Source organism: Oncorhynchus mykiss, chromosome 6 (assembly GCF_013265735.2).
Source record: "Oncorhynchus mykiss isolate Arlee chromosome 6, USDA_OmykA_1.1, whole genome shotgun sequence".
Classification (NCBI taxonomy): Eukaryota; Metazoa; Chordata; class Actinopteri; order Salmoniformes; family Salmonidae; genus Oncorhynchus; species Oncorhynchus mykiss.
This window is the reverse complement of record NC_048570.1, coordinates 16,636,963-16,656,158: the sequence shown is the minus strand read 5'-3', so window position 1 is coordinate 16,656,158 and position 19,196 is coordinate 16,636,963. Positions and strand designations below refer to the sequence as shown.

The window sequence follows — 19,196 nt, the reverse complement described above, 5'->3', positions numbered from 1 at the left end:
GAAATCCAAACACATTCCTGGCCTGTATTTGGTCATTTAGCCGGCTGACACAGCCGTTCTGTATCCTCAGCCAGGGAGCTTGCTTGTCAAGAACAGATCGGCCTCTTTTGGGTTGTCAAACGTACGTGTTGATCCTTCGACTGTCACCTTAAACCGGACTGGGAAGAGGAATCCATATCGGATGTTGGCCGCCCTGCATTTGTTGCGTACCTCATCAAACTCTTTCCGTTGGTTCCTCACCTCCAAGGTAAGATCTGGGTAGAAAGACACCCTGGCTCCGTTGAAGTTAAGGGGGAACTTTTGACTAGCCAGCTTGAGGATGAGATCCCTGGTCTGGGGATAGTGCAGCCGTACAATGAATGGCCTTGGTGGCCCGCCCTTGGCCGGCTTCGTTGCCTGAGATCTGTGTGCGCGGTCGATCAGGATGGCCGTTTTGAAGTGTTCGCTCCCCAGCAGGGCCGGTATCAGCTCCGAGACAAATTTAGTGGGTTTCCCTTTCTCAGTGTCCTCCTGGATGCAACATATTCGGATGTTCTGGCGTCTTGAATGCGACTCAAGCATTTCCAGTCGGGCTTTCAGGGTTTTGTTGTCATTTTTGAATGTTGCGCACTGTTTCTCTATGTCCTGTAGCCTGGCCTCGTGATCGACTGTCATCTGCTCAACCTCATGCACCCTTCTCTGAGTTGCCTTCACAGTTTCGGCCAAAGTCCCAATACTCTTTTGAGATATCAGCCAACCTTGTGTCCACCTTCTTGCTTAGTGAGTTTATGGCAGCCAGTATGTCACTTTGCGTAGGCTCTGTGGGGGCCTCTTGGAAGCTAGCCTCTTCAGCTAACTCCTCGTGGGTTGGCGACGTTGAAATTGGTTCGTTGTCTATCTCATTCAAATGATCTTGTTTTAGCGCTCCCTTTTCTGGTGCCTTTTCCCTTTGTCATATTTGTTTGAAGATATAGGTCGTGAGAGGTTAAGATAAATACTAATTTCTTTCAAAATGGAGCGGAGCTCTAGCAAATCACGTCTACTCCATAGCACGCTCTCTAGCGCCCCCTCAACTGTTGTTTTGAGGGTAAAGATTCTACCACAGGATTATGTCATCATGCTAACCAAATTTCAACATAGACAAAATATGTTCGTTGTACCTTTGTACCTTTAAAACAACGTCACATTTAAAACGTTATATCCACTATTGGAAAAAACAATGGCTGGGCAGCACCTTATACTAGAGAATTTATCTATCTACAGTACAGCTACCATGTGGTCTCCCATCCAGGTTTTTAACCAAGCCCAGCCCTGCTTAGCTATGAGGTTTGTCACTGACTATTACCAATGTGTGATCAGGGGCGTGATTGGTGAGAGGAGCTCTACTTAAAAATGAAATAGATTCACTGTTGCTATCAAAGTCATTCCAAAATGTAGGTTTAACAGAGCAAATGAACGGTGACCATACTCTATCATTCCTATATCATGATGAGATATCTGTAATTACACATTTAGATAAAGCAATGTCTGATTTTTGGTATAGTTGATTTCATTTGGTTGTGCTTTTAAATCGTTTTAAAATTATACACTTTGAAATAACGTTATGTGCCCTGTTGGACTACATCTTTAATGTACTTTCTGTCCTATTTTTTTATCATCTGGTTGTACTGTGTTTTTGTGTTAGATTGTCCTATGCCTCATTGACCAAACAGTTGAACATGTAATTTGGACATTGAGATTTGTAGCACTTATCTAAATATATGTGAAATTAACAAATTGCAAATAGGAGACAATAGCTCAGATAATCATTGTTTTGACAAGTAACCTGCTCATTCAAAGGTGAATCATCCTCTGGTTGATGCCCTTTCCCACACTTCTTTAAACTGAAAACCTGTGCATTTTAAAAGCTGCATTGCAAAAAGGGTTTCGATTGAATCAATTCATCTTATTCACAAGTTTATTTTCAGAGATTGAGAGAGTCAATGGTAGAACAAAGATCTTGTTCATTTATATGAATTTTATTGCAGATACGACACATATGCAAGCTCAACAGAATAAGATGTCACAATTGATCTCTCTAAGAAACAGACAGTAGACTTGTGAAGTCAAATGGAATAAAACTGCCAGTGTGTATGTCACTGGCTCATAGATACATTGTTTGGTACATTCTCTTGTGATTGTTCTAGTTATATATTTTTTTGCCAGACAGAACTATATGAGCTAGACAAATTATGTCAATACAATCCAATCTACAAAGACAGGCTATCACAGTAAATATCAATTCCAACAATAAGAACATATATCAACCCCAATGACAATAAGAAAGTAAAAAGCCTGTCTCCTAACAGTGCTAAACTAGTCTCCTGCACTACAGCATCAAATATTGCAAAATACATCCGGAGAAGAAAACCATTTTGGTCGGTAAAAATGCCCATGCAAAAATAAGATAGAAAAAGAGAAAATATGTTGTACCATCACAAAGACACAGAAATGAAACAGGGTGCTTCCAACAGTCTGTAGTCAGTGTTCCCAGATATACAGTATTTTGTCATTGACTCGTGGTTTGACTGGATTCTTGAAACTGTGCTCCATTGGGCCTCCTTTATCAATCATAATCAGATCCTATAATGTCCGTGTAGATGACTCCATGCAAACGACAGGTTGTGTTATATTGGTTCCTGAGAGGTTGTATTGCGCAGGAAAGACTGAGTACATGTTTTGAGGTACCATTACACATTTTCCAATTAGATATTTTGCTACCAACACATGGGGATAGAATTGGCTTTCTATTCTGCACATGGCTCTGTGTTTTGGGACGATCACTAGTCTCCACCTTTACAGAAGCGGGAATCGAGTTACATGGAAAATTGCTGCTACATTTGACCATCTTTACCATCTGATCATGTAATATAATTAATTAATAAATGAGGATCACTCACCTGGGGAAAATGGTCATGATTGTGTGTTTGTGTTCTACAGTTTGGCTTTATACAGGTTGATAAACAAGGCCCAGGATATAAACTTTCTTCATTTCCAAATGTAATTCAATTCAAAACTATGATACAATAGGCTGCACTATCTGTGATCAAATAAAAAACAAGTCAAGAGTGGGTAATTCCGTAAAAACACAATCATTATAAGACATTTGAAGTCATCCAAAACAAGAAAGGCATGACCTTTTCGGTTCCTTTTCTACTCTTTGTTTCTATACATTATATATCATTAGGTACTGTATTTCTTGTTACTGATTAAAATATAGGATACTTCTCTCCTTCCACAGTTACATATAGTATCTCCTTTACTTTGAAGCATCCGTGGACCAGACCTGGGTTCAAATTTGCTTGATTTAGCCGGGCTTGATTAGGCTTGACTGGTATAATGGAATTAATACAATTGTTGCAAAACTGCAAACTCTGCCCATCTGGCACTCCAGGCAGGCTGCTGCAAATGTTAAAAGTATTTGAAAGATATCCAATAGTATTTTAACCCAGGTCTGCCGGTGACTGAGAAGGTAACAGCATGGCTAGCTATCTACTGCTCCTGCTCTGACCGAATGACGTGGAACAAGGTGACATTGTAAAGCACCTGGTGACCGTTATTCCATGCGTACAGTGCTCTGTCTTTAGGGTTATAGTCCAGCATGGAGATGTGAGAGTACTTATTCTGGAACGGTATGTCAATGTACTCGTAGGTGGACGAGTTGGTGCTGAAGGCATAATAGACCTTGGTCCCACCGGAGTAGCCATTGGTGACATACAGCGTGCCACATATCATGAAGGCCTCTCCTGCGCTCCTCTTGGGGTGGTTGGTAGTCCAGCTCTTGATGATCTGCAGGGTGTTGGGGTTCAGTTTACTGATGACAATGTTCCCTGCGTTCTGATTGGTGGCGTAAACGGCCCAGAGCCCGCCCTCGTCCACCATGAGGTCGATGTCTGAGTGGCCGCCCCAGGAGTAGTGGTACATGTTGTTGTAGCCGGCGTAGTCCAGCTGGCGTGACTTGCTGATGACGGAGGTCTTGAAGTCAAACTTGATGATGGTGTGGCTCTGGAACTTGTTGAAGTAGATGGAGCCGTTGTAGACCACCTGGCCAGTGCCTGACCATGGGTGGGGGAGGCGGTGAGATGTAAAGTTGTCGGAATTCATGAAGTCGTAGATGGACTTGTACTCCCGCACAAATCGGTTGTTGTGGTAGCCATCCATGTACCACACCTAGAAATGAATACAAGAGCATCAGAAAGTCGTACATCTCTGGTATAGTATGATATTGAATTTAGCAAGAGAACAGGTAGTACATGGGTAGAGTATGTGTACACCCCAATGTCAGAGGTATTCCTCAATGAATCAACACAAGTCCTGCAGGACAACCAGTGATATCTTAGTTTGTGCTTTTATCCAACTTTTATCCAATCCTGTGATTCATGTCTTTCATTCCCTAGAATGACATAGTTTATTGCAATGACAACCAGGAGATGTAGCTACCTTCCAGATTAGCATCAAAATGTGTTGTGGTACTAAGGTCTCTTTTCAGGCCAGTGAGCAAATCCCAGACAGTGAGGCATGGGAACACATTACTAAAGTTGTGATCCAATCTGGTCAATAATCACTGGTTTATACAAACCTTTTAATACAAACATACAAGCTAACATCTTACAGATTATATTTTACAACACCACAAATCTGTACTGAGTGTCCTCCCATTTGCATAATTGATAAGAACGTTTTTTTGTGAGTCTGTGTAAACTGTATAATGAATAGCATAGGCATTGCAGGACCAGACCTACCCTAGTGTCATCTTCAGGAGCCAGGGGGTCAGTCATCCAGGATCCAAACCTTGATCCAGACGTCTTAATGGTAATTGGATCACTGATCCCTGTCAGCTTCCCACATGCTGCAAGAGCCAAATACACAATGCAAGATACTGCATTCATCTCTGGACTATCAATGGTGTTTATAGGTTGGAAAACATAGCGTGTGTGTGTGCGTGCGTGTGTGCGTGTGTGCGTGCGTAGGTCAGTGACCTACTATACCATACTTTTTGTTGAAAATGATAATATCAATTTGACTTGTTTATCCAGCTTTAGTATTACAATCTATAGATCAGTTTGGTGATTTCTTCAGGTTTTGACAATACTGTTTTAGCTGGAGGTTTTCTAGAAAGGACTGTGTAGACATTGTATAAATGTATGTACTAGAATCTAGATCTCCTGCTTTAGCCATCCATTTCTCTGCCTCAGAATGATGTATTCGGACAGAAAAGTCAGTTTTCATTATTCATAAGTAATGTTATCATTTATCTATGACATTGAAAGGATACTGTTGTACAGAGACCACACAACCACAAGGTGTGAGCCAACGATGAGAAACGGGCAATTCCAAGGTAACAGAGTGATGCCAAACCTTGTGGCTTGTAGTCTCTTTGTACATCGTTTCAATGTCATAGATACATGATAACTTTACTGATGAACAAATGAAAACGGACTTTTCTGTTTTTACATAAACCACACACTCAATTGCTCCCCTCTTCAAATGCTATATTAAGAACAGGAACAGTAAGTGCAATATTAAAGTTTGAGTCAATTCACACAATTCCTCCCCCTAACTTCAAATGTTGGGGGTTACACAAATATCTGCCCCCATTTTCCCAAGATAACAAACTAGCATATAACGTTCTAAAAACCATATGTTTCTTAGAGCTGGGTGAGAACGTGGTTGTCCTATGGTTATTTTGCATACAACCTTCCCACAATTTTCAGGTAATGGTGCAGGATAGTTGCTTGGCTTTGGTATATTCTCATATTCTCATTTAAGGAACTTGACAAAAAAAAAAAACATTTTCTTGGTATTTCATTGCTTTAACAGATCGTTTCCTAAAAGTTAAAATATGGTTACATTTCATAAAAATGTTGGTCATGTTCTGGGAACGTTCTCTAACTGGTTTGACATTGGGAATACTCTCAAATAGTTCATAGAACGTTAAGAAATAACGTTCTTCTGTGGAAATGTCTGTAGTGCAGCCTTACGTTTCCTACAGAGTTGCATTCAACAAGGTAAAACGTTTGTGAATGGTGGCGAACGTTAGCTAACATATTCAACTTATTTTGTATTAGCCACGACTAAGATAACGTAAGATAACAGTCTGAGAAGGTAGAGTGCGGCGAACTTACATGTCTGTTTCGGGTCTAAACTGCCACTAAAAATAATCAAGTAGCCATGTAGACTTTCTACTACAGTTGAAGTCGGAAGTTTACATACACTTAGGATGGAGTCATTAAAACTCCTTTTTCAACCACTTCACAAATTTCTTGTTAACAAACTATAGTTTTGCCAAGTCGGTAAGGACATCTACTTTGTGCATGACACAAGTAATTTTTCCAACAATTGTTTACAGCCAGATTATTTCACTGTATCACAATTCCAGTGGGTCAGAAGTTTACATACACTAAGTTGACTGTGCCTTTAAACAGCTTGGAAAATTCCAGAAAATTATGCCATGGCTTCAGAAGCTTCTGATATGCTAATGTGAGTCAATTGGAGGTGTACCTGTGGATGTATTTCAAGGCCTACCTTCAAACTCATTGCCTCATTGCTTGACATCATGGGAATATCAAAAGAAATCAGCCAAAACCTCAGAAAAAAATTGTAGACCTCCACAAGTTTGGTTCATCCATGGGAGCCATTCCCAAATGCCTGAAGGTACCACGTTCATCTGTACAAACAATAGTTCGCAATTATAAACACCATGGGACCACGCAGCCGTCATACCGCTCAGGAAGGAAACGCGTTCTGTCTCCTAGTGAAGAATGTACTTTGGTGCAAAAAGTGCAAATCAATCCCAGAACAACAGCAAAGGACCTTGTGAAGATGCTGGAGGAAACAGGTACAAAAGTATCTATATCCACAGTAAAACGAGTCCTATATTGACATAACCTGAAAGGCAGATGAACAACAAAGAAGCCACTTCTCCAAAACCGCCATAAAAAAGCCAGACTACAGCTTGAAACTGCACATGGGGACAAAGATCGTACTTTTTGGAGAAATGTCTGATGAAACAAAAATATTACTTTTTGGCCATAATGACCAGGAAAAAGGGGGAGTCGCAAGCTGAAGATCACAATCCCAACCGTGAAGCACGGGGGTGGCAGCCTCATGTTGTGGGGGTGCTTTGCTGCAGGAGGGACTGGTGCACTTCACAGAATAGATGACATCATGAGGATCAAAAATAATGTGGATATTTTGAAGCAACATCTCAAGACATCAGTCAGGAAGTTAAAGTTTGTGAATTCCAAATGGACAATGACCGCAAGCATACTTCCAAAGTTGTGGCAAAATGGCTTAAGGACAACAAAGTCAAGGTATTGGAGTGGCCATCACAAAGCCCTGACCTCAATCCTATAGAAAATGTGTGGGTAGCACTGAAAAAGCGTGAGGCCTACAAACCTGACTCAGTTACACCAGCTCTGTCAGGAGGAATGGGCCAAATTTGTGGGAGGCTACCCAAACATTTGACACAAGTTAAACAATTTAAAGTCAATGCTACCAAATACTAATTGAGTGTATGTAAACTTCTAACCCACTGGGAATGTGATTAAAGAAATTAAAGCTGAAATAAGTAATTCTCTATTATTCTGACATTTCACATTCTTAAAATAAAGTGGTGATCCTAATTGACCCAAGACAGGGAATTTTTATTAGGATTAAATGTCAGGAATTGTGAAAAACTGAGTTTAAATTTGGCTAAGGAGTATTTTTTTTTTTACATTTTTTTATTTCACTTTTATTTAACCAGGTAGGCTAGTTGAGAACAAGTTCTCATTTGTAAGATAAAGCAAAGCAGTGTGACACAGACAACAACACAGAGTTACACATGGAGTAAACAATAAACAAGCCAATAACACAAACAAGTCAATGACACAGTAGAGAAAATAAAGTCTATATTCAGTGTGTGCAATAAATAGGCCATAGGAGCGAATAATTACAATTTAGCAGATTAACACTGGTGACAAATGAGCAGATGATGATGTGCAAGTAGAGATACTGGTGTGCAAAAGAGCAGAAAAGTAAATCAAATAAAAGCAGTATGGGGATGAGGTAGGTAGATTGGGTGGGCTATTTACAGATGGACTATGTACAGCTGCTCAGATAGTTGATGTTTAAAGTTGGTGAGGGAAATAAAAGTCTCCAACTTCAGCGATTTTTGCAATTCGTTCCAGTCACTGGCAGCAGAGAACTGGAAGGAAAGGCGGCAAAATGAGGTGTTGGCTTTTGGGATGATCAGTGAGATACACCTGCTGGAACGTGTGCTACGGATGGGTGTTGTTATCGTGACCAGTGAACTGAGATAAGGCGGAGCGTTACCTAGCATAGACTTATAGATGACCTGGAGCCAGTGGGTCTGGCGACGAATATGTAGCGAGGGCCAGCCGACTAGAGCATACAGGTCGCAGTGGTGGGTGGTATAAGGTGATTTGGTAACAAAACGGATGGCACTGTGATAGACTGCATCCAGTTTGCTGAGTAGAGTGTTGGAAGCTATTTTGTAGATGACATCGCCGAAGTCGAGGATCGGTAGGATAGCCCGTTTTACTAGGGTAAGTTTGGCGGCGTGAGGGAAGGAGGCTTTGTTGCGAAATAGAAAGCCAATTCTAGATTTGATTTTGGATTGGAGATGTTTAATATGAGTCTGGAAGGAGAGTTTACATTCTAGCCAGACACCTAGGTATTTATAGTAGTCCACATATTCTAGGTCGGAACCGTCCAGGGTGGTGATGCTAGTCGGGCGGGCGAGTGCGGGCAGCGAACGGTTGAAAAGCATGCATTTGGTTCTACTAGCGCTTAAGAGCAGTTGGAGGCCACGGAAGGAGTGTTGTATGGCATTGAAGCTTGTTTGGAGGTTAGTGAGCACAGTGTCCAAGTTGGCCAGAAGTATACAGAATGGTGTCGTCTGCATAGAGGTGGATCAGGGAATCGCCTGCAGCAAGAGCGACATCATTGATATATACAGAGAAAAGAGTCGGCCCGAGAATTGAACCCTGTGGTACCCCCATAGAAACTGCCAGAGGTCCGGACAACATGGCCTCCGATTTGACACACTGAACTCTGTCTGCAAAGTAGTTGGTGAACCAGGCGAGGCAGTCGTCAGAAAAACCAAGGCTATTGAGTCTGCCGATAAGAATACGGTGATTGACAGAGTCGAAAGCCTTGGCTAGGTCGATGAAGACGGCTGCACAGTACTGTCTTTTATCGATGGCGGTTATGATATCGTTTAGTACCTTGAGCGTGGCTGAGGTGCACCAGTGACCGGCTCGGAATGTAAACTTCCGATTTCAACTGTATATTTTCTAGTAATAGCTAACTTATTTTCAGTTTGAATATTGTCGCTAAAAAGTCACAGTAATCCTTACAAAAGTAGGTGTTTAATGTTTCACGGTAACATTTTGGAATGTTTATTCAAATCGTTCAACTGAAATTGTTCACCACAAACAGAAGCCTTGTTTGCTAATGTTTCCTCGTGTTCTCAAATTAATTGTTCTGAGAACGTTAAGCAAACTTTCCATAAAAACTACAAGAAAAGATTAGTGATGTTCAGAGAAGGTTCTACGAATGTTATTTAAAAACATACATTCCGTTCTCAGCATCATCAAAACTCTATCATGTTATGCATGTTCAGGTGTGTTGGCCGTGACCACTAATTGGCCTCACCTGACCTTAATGAGTGATTGTTTTCTTTGAAATGGGGTCTGTTTGAATAGACTAAAATTAACAGCTTAGTATTCGTAAAAAAAAAAATCCTCAATCCATCATGGTGATGCAGTGGACTAATTCCATGGATTCACAACAGAAGATTATATGTTCAAATCTCACTGATGCTGTGTCACAATAAAAAACAAAGGTGTTTGCATGATTAATGCCCAAGGAAATGCATTTCCATGTGTTCTATCTGTGCTTGGAGTTCAAATTTTTTTTCCTCCCCAAAATAAGTTGGCAGTGTTATTAAAAGTCTTATTGATACATTCAGTGAAAGTTAAGGAAGTAATTCAAAAACCTCCAAATAACCTATTATTACCATTCTCAGAGTGTTAATAAAAGTTTCAGGAAACAAGAGTAAATTTCCACTTTTGTTCTCAGAACATTTAAAAAAAACATTACATTTTTCTAGGAAACAGTCATTCATTCCCACAACCAATGTGAAACCAAAAACAGTTGTTCCCACAACTTCGAAGGAACCAAATGTGCTAGCTGGGTAGTGTATGCTGTCTACCATAGCTATAGCACTTGGAGAGTTATAGCTGAACACTTGAAACAAAAATGGATAATCCTCTGAAATTGAAGTGAGCCCTTCTTTAATCTCTAAGAATTTGCTAGCACATTGGCTCTACTCCCTGCCTACAGGGTCATCCCTAGAGCTACAGTCAGCATCCTAACAGTAAGCACAGTGGCAAAAAGGAAAATGACTTCAATGCCTCATTCCTTACAATTGGATTTATTTTACCTATTTCCTCCTATTTTATTTTGAATCATGTATTTTGCACCATTCATTGATTTGTTCAGCCTTTCACTTACTGTTAGCCTGTCACGACATCAACCGAACAACTATGGTGACAGATAGGATACTGTATATGCTGGGAGAGCCCTTGGTTTAGACACACATCATGCCATCTATTTTGCCTTGTATACAATCCTGTGAACAACCCATGCAACAAAGAGTTTACTGAGAGAAATAATCTGTCAATTGTTATATCCTGGTTCTATTTTTAGATGACTGTCGCTACAATTGTGTGAAGCTTTTGGCCAAGAAGTGGACATAAGCTCACAGCTCATTTCTGGCACACATAACATGACGTGCTAGGGATGTAGTTTCGGTTTAATAGGATTACATTAGCAAAACTTAATCCAAATCACCATCTAACAACTCTAAATCCTAACATGATAAAATAGCTTCTAACCTGACATATGAGAACTGTTTGTCTTTTTTCATCAGCAATATTATTATGCATTGATGTGTAGTCAAGGCATGTGATTGCCTAACATCAGAGAATGACTGAGTATGTTCAAGCGATAATGTAGTGGTAGAGCATGTACCATAGTGGATAGATAGAGATCTGTTGGTGTGAGAAGAATGACTACTGTAGATCTGATTGGCCCGTTGCACAAGGAAGCAAAGAGGGTGTTTCGGTGTTCTCTGAGCCTACCTAATTTTTGCATGCATGCACGAAGCCTCTCTTCAAGATTTGACACTCTGTTTTGTAGCTCCTCGTAGTCATAGGCGCCGATCTCCTCCTGGAGTTCGTTTAGCACAGACGTCAGATTCTGGAGCTCCTCTTTAAACCGCAATACCAATTTTGCATCGGCTTTGTACTCCTCCAACACTGGTATCAATGGCCTAAGTTCCTCCATTTTCGCTTTTATTGCCTGAAAGGTTAAAATAGGCTTGGTTCAGTGTTATGCGAGCAAATGGGTGTTCCACACCTGTCTTACCCTACTCTGGCTGTCTCCCTATGGTGAGTTCAGAGTGGACCTAACACATTCAACAGTATCATGAGCGGATGTGACATCATCACAAACATAAGCAGCATGAAACAAGTCCTCGGTACACCAAAAACAATTGGGAAAATATTTTATTTTCACCTTTTAAAATGCAACATCTTAGGGTTACATGCTTTTGTGTCACATTCAACAATGTTTCCTTATTTTTTGTGGTAACCAGTTATGCATTGACAAAACTAAACAGGATATGGAATTGAATAAAACAAAAGTAATATTAATTTTAAAAAACTGAACTAAATCTATTGATGGAATGCATCGACACTAACATGCAGAAATGCAAAGAGCAGTGCAGGTCTGAGGGTGAAAAGGGTGCTAGTTTTCAAATAAACTGCATGGTGCAAATAGTCAGTGGTCAAGTTCAGGGATAGAACACTGGAATAGAACTGCCTCTTCAGTCTCTGCAGCTTTGATTTAATTTCCTAAAGTTAGCCCTGCAAGCAAGAAAATGAGATACTGTTGAGTGTTGAATAATCTAACTCACTAGCCTAATATACACACACAAAACGTGCAAGGGTCATCACTCCCAGGGTTGCTCATGACAGACACATAACATAAACATAGCATGGGTGAGGATAGGTGGGGAACACACACAAACATACACACACTAACAAACATAAACGTCATCAGAATAGTTGATGATGTTACATTTTAATTCCAGAGACAAGTGGTGTATGGATTTCATTCATTCACAGCAGGGGCTGTATGTATCATGCTTCTCAGAGTAGTAGTGCTGATCTCGGATGTGAATGAATACTATTATATGGACAGTAAGGACCTGATCCTAGCTCAGCACTCCTACTCTGAGAGGCTTGATAAATATGGACCCAGAACTCCACTTACAGCACATCTCTTGGTACAATGTTGTCTATGTAAGAGTAGGGTTGCAAAAGTCCAGGAACATTAAATAAATTCCCTGGTTTTCCCGGAATCAGGAGGTAATAAGCAGGAAATCCGGAATCCTCCAACCAGGATTTCAGGAAAAACAGGAAATGTATTGAAAGTTCACGGAATTTAGCAACCCTAAGAGAAACGTTGACATACCTTGTATTGCCTGGCAATGTTCTGCTTGTGGTTCTCCTCCACCTGTTTAAACTTGGTCTCCAGACCTTTCAGCTGAACCTCCATCCTCTCCACGTACTGCAGGTCTCTCTGGGTCCGCTGGTCTAGCACCTGGATAGACTGGGTCATGTTCTGGACCTAACACAGGGGAAAATAGAAAAGCCCTAAATTTACCTAAATACAGCCCTAAACACTTGTGTATTCATTCGGGTCTTCCCAGGCTTATTATTTAATTACATTTTTTGAATCAAAATAAACAGATTATACACCCAATAAACACAAAGATATAGACTTTAGCCATCAATGTTTCTTCAACAATGTTGGTGCATGACACAATTTCTTGTAGATATGGTGTGGATAACTGACTACAAAATCTGACACTGTATAACCTCTGACGTGTCTAGGCAGAGAATACATCATTTCAGGTGCTCAAGAGCAACAAAGTGTTATGTGTACTTAAAGATCACGCCAAATCAGAAAGACATCCATTTCTGACCCCAAATGACCCACAGCAGTGATAGAGATTGAGAGTATGCTATACATGGACTGCTGGTTGTTCCACATCAAGGTGCCAAAGTTGCACAACATCTGGCCTCCAAACAAAACTACTGCATAAGACTGAAAGTCAGATCATATCAAATGATGATGACAGCAAATCAATATTGGCAATACAGGGTGAACTGAACTGCTATTGTCAAGGAGCCATACAAGTAACTCTAGTCCTCTGGCCAGAGGCTGCTGCTGCTGAGAAGATGATGGAGAGAAATGAGTGTGGGAGATATGGTTGTCATGATGCAACTGGTGAATGACGCTTGTTCTAGTGGCGGTCTGGTAGTGGGGGGTTATGGTTACTGTAGTATATCATGCTACATGGGGGGGGGGGTTACTTTTTCTAGCAGCTGTCGGAGCTGTTTGGTCCTGGCGTCCCGCGAGCACATGGACTGTTGAGGCGCCACCACAGTGCAGACACAGCGGCCCTCGGTGTCCTGGGCTGAGCTGTAAACCTGCCATGACTCCTCAGGGTTGGCTGGGAGCACCTAGGATGGACAGACAGGGTGAGAGAAGGAGAGAGAGGGAAAGACAGACAGACCGGGAGAGAGACAGACAGGGAGAGAGAGACAGACAGGGAGAGAGAGACAGACAGGGAGAGAGACAGACAGGGAGATAGACAGACAGGGAGAGAGAGGGAAAGACAGATAGGGAGAGAGACAGACAGACAGACAGACAGACAGACAGACAGACAGACAGTGAGAGAGAGAGAGAGAGAGATATACAGACCGACAGTGAGAGAGATAGACAGATAGTGAGAGAGAGGGAAAGACAGATAAGGAGAGATAAACAGACAGTGAGAGAGAGGGAAAGACAGTGAGAGAGAGGGAGAGACAGTGAGAGAGAGGGAAAGACAGATAGGGAGAGAGAGACAGACAGCCAGACAGGGAGATAGACAGACAGTGAGCGAGATAGACAGACAGATAGGGAGAGAGAGACAGACAGACAGGCAGACAGTGAGAGAGAGAGATAGACAGACAGACAGACAGACAGTGAGAGAGAGGGAAAGACAGATAGGGAGAGAGAGACAGCCAGACAGTGAGAAAGATAGACAGACAGTGAGAGAGAGGGAAAGACGGATAGGGAGAGAAAGATGAATGAAAACAGGTTATTCATATAGAGATGTGATGTGACAGTATTAACATGTTTACACCATACACAGTGTTTACACAGTGGTTCAGACATTTCTCTTTCACATTGTCCTCTCCAGCACGGTTCCAGCAGCCGTGGAGGGTGCGTAACCGAGCCAGTACAGTTCAGCTTGCTTGGGCTTGGCAGGGCACGGCTCACATTGGCTCAGTAGTGTGTAGGATTTAAGATACACTACATTACTACTCTTATCTAAAACATATTAGTTTACTCCAAAATGATGTCATCACATTTTTGGAGGTTTGGACAAAAAGCATGATCTCTGCCAAGAAATGTGTGCCTGTTTGATGCAGAATATTTTCACCACAGGGATTTACATAACCTTTTTCTAAAATGATGACATACGATTACATAAAATGCCATCTGTAGTGTTGAACCTTGCCGTATGCTCCCACCTAATCTCCGACCACCAAAATGACTATCCACACTCTAAAGGCAATGGGGCTGACAAAAGGAGTTGACATCAAATTGAGGGAAACAACTTTGTAAATCTACTCAAATAGCTTTGCTGGATTGTGATGATATTAAATCATAATCTAGTATATCTAAATACTTAATGTAGCCCACAGGAATTTAATCTGTGCCATTTATGTCAATGAAACCTTACATTTTCAACTCTCCAATAAAGTCATGGCGTAAAGTCATTCAGTATATATATATATATATATGCCATTTCGCATTTTTATCCAAAGCGATTTATAGTCATGCGTGCATACATTTTATGTACTGGTGGTAGGGGGAATCGAACACACTATCCTGGCGGTGCAAGCGCTATGCTCTGCAAAATGAACTAGAGAGGACCAAGCCTATTTAGCACTAAGCCTTCAGAGTAAAAATTCGATACAGAGTCTGCTCTAAATGTGGATTGGTTACAACTTTACAACTACATGGTTGAACCCAGAGCCACAAATAGACATATGAACAGAAATATGGCTCTACATTACCCCTGACATGGGGTGACATGCAGTGTATTGTGCTAAAATCCATTGTCTACAATGTGACTACATTACCTGTTAGTGTTCTTATATAATGTAGCCTTATTCTGTTCTTTATATTCAATCACATTAGTCACAGACAATCTCAGAACTGTTATAATTGTCCATCATTGCCACACTTCTTCTCCAACATATATCAGTTAAACCATTTAGCAAATGTGTGAAAGTTGTTCAAACCTGCACTATGGCTAACAAGAATAGTAAGATAATGATTTGCCGTTTATTCAACTATATGTTTATGGATAGGCCTACTCGTTTTGGCTATAGTCAATACAGTCCATTTTATTTATTTTGATGCACAAGCAACACCAGTTTTTTTCTTTCAATTTCCAACCAACATTAGGTATCAATTATAGGTATAGGCCTACTAAATAACTATTGCAATCTATCCTCTGCAGTACATGATTCTAATGGTTCCTGGATCTGCTGTCACTCACGCCGGTGCTCCGGTCCGCTGTCCCTCCTGATAATACCGAGAGCTTGTTGGTGTTAAGTCCCACCAAGGACGGTAACGTCTGCGACATCCAGTTAGTAATCATAGCCATCGTGCTCAACACCACTCCAATCTTCAGTAAAGGCACCGACATATCTGCGCTCTTGTCGTATTACCAAAAATGTCCTTGTACACATTCCAGTGAAGAACTAACTAGACAATTCATATTGCCAATCATTGGATGCAACGGCAGGGCTGCAACAGCGGTGAGTTTAGGTTTGAACATCTTTGGCTGACAGGTGGTTTCTGCTCTCTTCAAAAGCCACTTTGATGATGGCTCAATGTAGTTGTTGGAAAATGTGAAGTGGTTCTCCCGCAATCGCTTTCGAGTTTAGAAGATTACAGGGATTCAGTCGCCTCTCCCATTCGCTGAATACCCCCGCCCACCGCGCACGGATAGAACAACTTTCCGTTGAAATGAAATTCATGGCGCCACGCTTTGGCGCTTGCCACAGCGAAACAGGACTATGTACCTTGCCACCAAATACAAGAAAATGCCATGACAGGAAAACAATATCTAAATAGCATAACTTCAGACATAGAAGTCAATTGTGTGATAGATTCAATTTAAGTATGAAACCCTGAAAACGCAATGGAGACAAACGAGCCTAAACGACATTTTCAGACTGGATAGCGTAATTGTATAGGTTGGCTACTTTAATAACGGTGGCTTGATGGCTCTATGGGGACAAGAACTGTAATAATCCAATCACATTGAAACCACCAGCCACAATTTTTTTGACGGGTGCCATAGAAAGCAAGGTAGCCTACGAGTCCCATTTAATCCAATAAAGAAGTGCCGGATTTTGATTGTCATTCACAGAAAAAACATGTAGACAATTCATAATCTACGTAAGTGTTTGACAGTAAATCTGATTAATCGTAGACATTTGAAACAGCATCAGATTCAACATAAAGCTTGTACAAGGTCCGTGGCGCAATAATGAGATATTCAGCATCTGTACTGAAATGCAGTTAATGCACTGTTCTTGACCTGTTTTAACCAACCAGGTCCAGGGATATCGAGGGACATTCCGCCACCTTGTCGTTACGAATGGTATTGCACGTCCGTTTGTCAGGTACTGTAGCCTTGAATTGTGTTTAAAAAAAAAAAACAAGATAAGCTTTAAAAACGATATATTTCTGTTTATTTTCTCTTTCATGAGTTACAGACATTTGTTTTTATCATCTCTTGTTTTGTTGCTTCTTTTTGTTTAAAAAATATATAATATATTTCTTCCACATTTAATAAGCTATATATATTTATTTTCTTTGTTTGTATGTTGTTGGTTATATTGCGCTAGTTGTTTGGGATCAAAAAGAAGGGATTAACATACAATACATTACATCACATTTACTGTTCATAATACAAACAGATTACGAATGATTATAAGGAATTCAAAAGTCAATAATCTTCCTAGTATTGCCATAGCCTGCCATACCAGCATCATGAATACGATGAGAATGATTAGTTGAATGAATCAGAACTTTGGTGCTTTCAAATGGCACCAAATGTATGATTCATTCAACTAATCACGAGCTTGATGATTAGTTGATTAAGTATGTGATCAAGTGTCTTAGTGCTAGTCTAGAACAAAAGCTTGAACCCCTTGTTGGTGTCCAGGAAAGTTTGACAGGTTGTATTGTGGCAGCCAGGAGGAGGCGCTGTGGCACTGTGAGTGCAATGCATCTCTGAATTGAGAAACAATTCCTTAGAAAGATGGAGATAAGAAGAACATGTTCATGGAGACCATTACAAATTAATACGAGTTATTAATCATAGAAAAAGTCAAATGTTTTGGAATTGTTTAGAATTTTAGAGCAATAACAGCAGTCTATTATTATTGTGTTGAAATAGTTTTGTTTTCATATTTCTGTCTGTAGTGTTAGTATAACCAGAAGAGTCTATTCATGTTAGGCTACAATCTGGGGTTAATGCATTGCTTTAATAAGATTTCTAATTAAGCCTTTTATCTGACATATTTGTTATATTCGGACTATCAAATCAAATTGCAATTGTCTAGATGCAAGGATGTCACTGTGAAATTTCTCGCATATTTCAATGTAGACATTATAAAGTAGATTACCCTATCGCTCACATAGCTTAATTGGAGTGAATTTGGAATTAGTTCGATGCTTTGAATGTGAAACGCCAATTGAAACATTTCAGTATAGCCTACCCTACCTCACTGATTAAATACATTGATGATTTTGATTTTGTAAAATGTTGTTATAGATACAATAGATAGTTTGGCTACAGAAATGCCTCTGAACGCACATTCGCCCGTATCAATTTTACGAGAATGATGGAATCCCTTTATCGTTCAGCATAATCTATTTTAATCTCTTAATCTCGAGGCCGACAACGTTGTTAAATAGGTAATTTGTAGGATAATTTGCTAAACATGGTTTGGATATTTTAAATGGGGAATAAAATGGCGTTTATAAACCTACTTGGGTGAGTTCGGTGCCCATCAAGACAAGGAGGGTGAGACTCAGGAGCTTGTTAGTAGGCTGCATCGCTTGCCTCCGATAGCACTAGATCCAGTGTTTTCACATGCAGATTGTCTTTTTCCACTGTAATGTCTTCTCCCTCTTTTATACCCGTCGTCTTGCAATCTTCGTTGCAGCGCTAAGCACACAAATAAAGGTAAATAACAAATCTAGTGTGAGGAGCAGTCACTGCATGATGTTCAATGCATCTCAGTGCGTTGTGCAGAAGATCCCTTTCCTTCTGTCTTCCTTCTGTCAGCCACCTCGCATGAGAAGCATGGAAAGAAAAAACATTCGCAAAAGTTGGCTCCGCAAAACAAGGACAGGGGTGTGTGTGACAATGCGGGAGGGAGCTGGCTGTGGTGCTGAAACCGGATGTGACAGGAACGGGCGTGTGGAATTCAAGAATGATTGGGCGGGGTTGGAGGGGGCTCATATGAGAAGAGAGGTTCTATAACAGGTTTTTATCGAAAGAATGGGGTTAATAACATGCAGAATCCTACATAATGACTATGATTCAATGCAAAAATGGGGCCTGGGATCTGCTGAGATGTGAAGTCAGGCCATACTTAATAGTTGTAGGCTACAGCATAGTACCATTCCCATATTTCTGTTTGCTTAAACATACCTCTCAAAATAATGTTGCATGAAATCATGGCATCCACCTAAAGCTTAGGCTGCACCCTTCATCTTGGTTACTATGTTCATGCTGTGAATTCTCAAAGTCATGTCTTACATGCCTATCCCATATGAACTCTTTGTAGTTCAACCCTGTGATAATAGATTACTAGATTCCTGTCTCTAGATTCCTTTTTCCCCTGTCCAGGTCTTTAGATGGCATTTCCTAATCTCCCCCCGTACTCTTTACCTTCCTTGATCTTTTCTAAAAGGGTAGAGGGGAAACAAGAAAAGGAGGGGATGTAATGGAAAGTGAG

General features: G+C 40.7%; 1 protein-coding gene across 3 annotated transcripts; it reads right to left on the bottom strand.

The window, feature by feature from the left end:
* Positions 1–1,965: 1,965 nt before the first annotated feature.
* LOC110525319 (noelin) lies at positions 1,966–18,616 on the bottom strand. 3 transcript variants are annotated; one of them, XM_036979466.1, is made up of 6 exons: positions 18,223–18,616; positions 13,470–13,619; positions 12,565–12,720; positions 11,169–11,388; positions 4,761–4,867; positions 1,966–4,188 (listed from the first exon to the last, which is right to left on the bottom strand). In XM_036979466.1, exons 1-6 carry the CDS (start codon positions 18,286–18,288, stop codon positions 3,511–3,513), a joined length of 1,377 nt encoding a protein of 458 aa, XP_036835361.1. In that variant the 5' UTR covers positions 18,289–18,616; the 3' UTR covers positions 1,966–3,510. The 3 variants fall into 3 exon arrangements, with proteins under 3 accessions (XP_036835361.1, XP_036835360.1, XP_036835362.1); XM_036979465.1 differs by lacking the exon at positions 18,223–18,616 and adding an exon at positions 15,713–16,617; XM_036979467.1 differs by lacking the exons at positions 1,966–4,188; positions 4,761–4,867; positions 11,169–11,388 and adding an exon at positions 11,577–11,954 and having other exon boundaries at positions 18,223–18,615.
* Between the last annotated feature and the right edge of the window lie 580 nt (positions 18,617–19,196).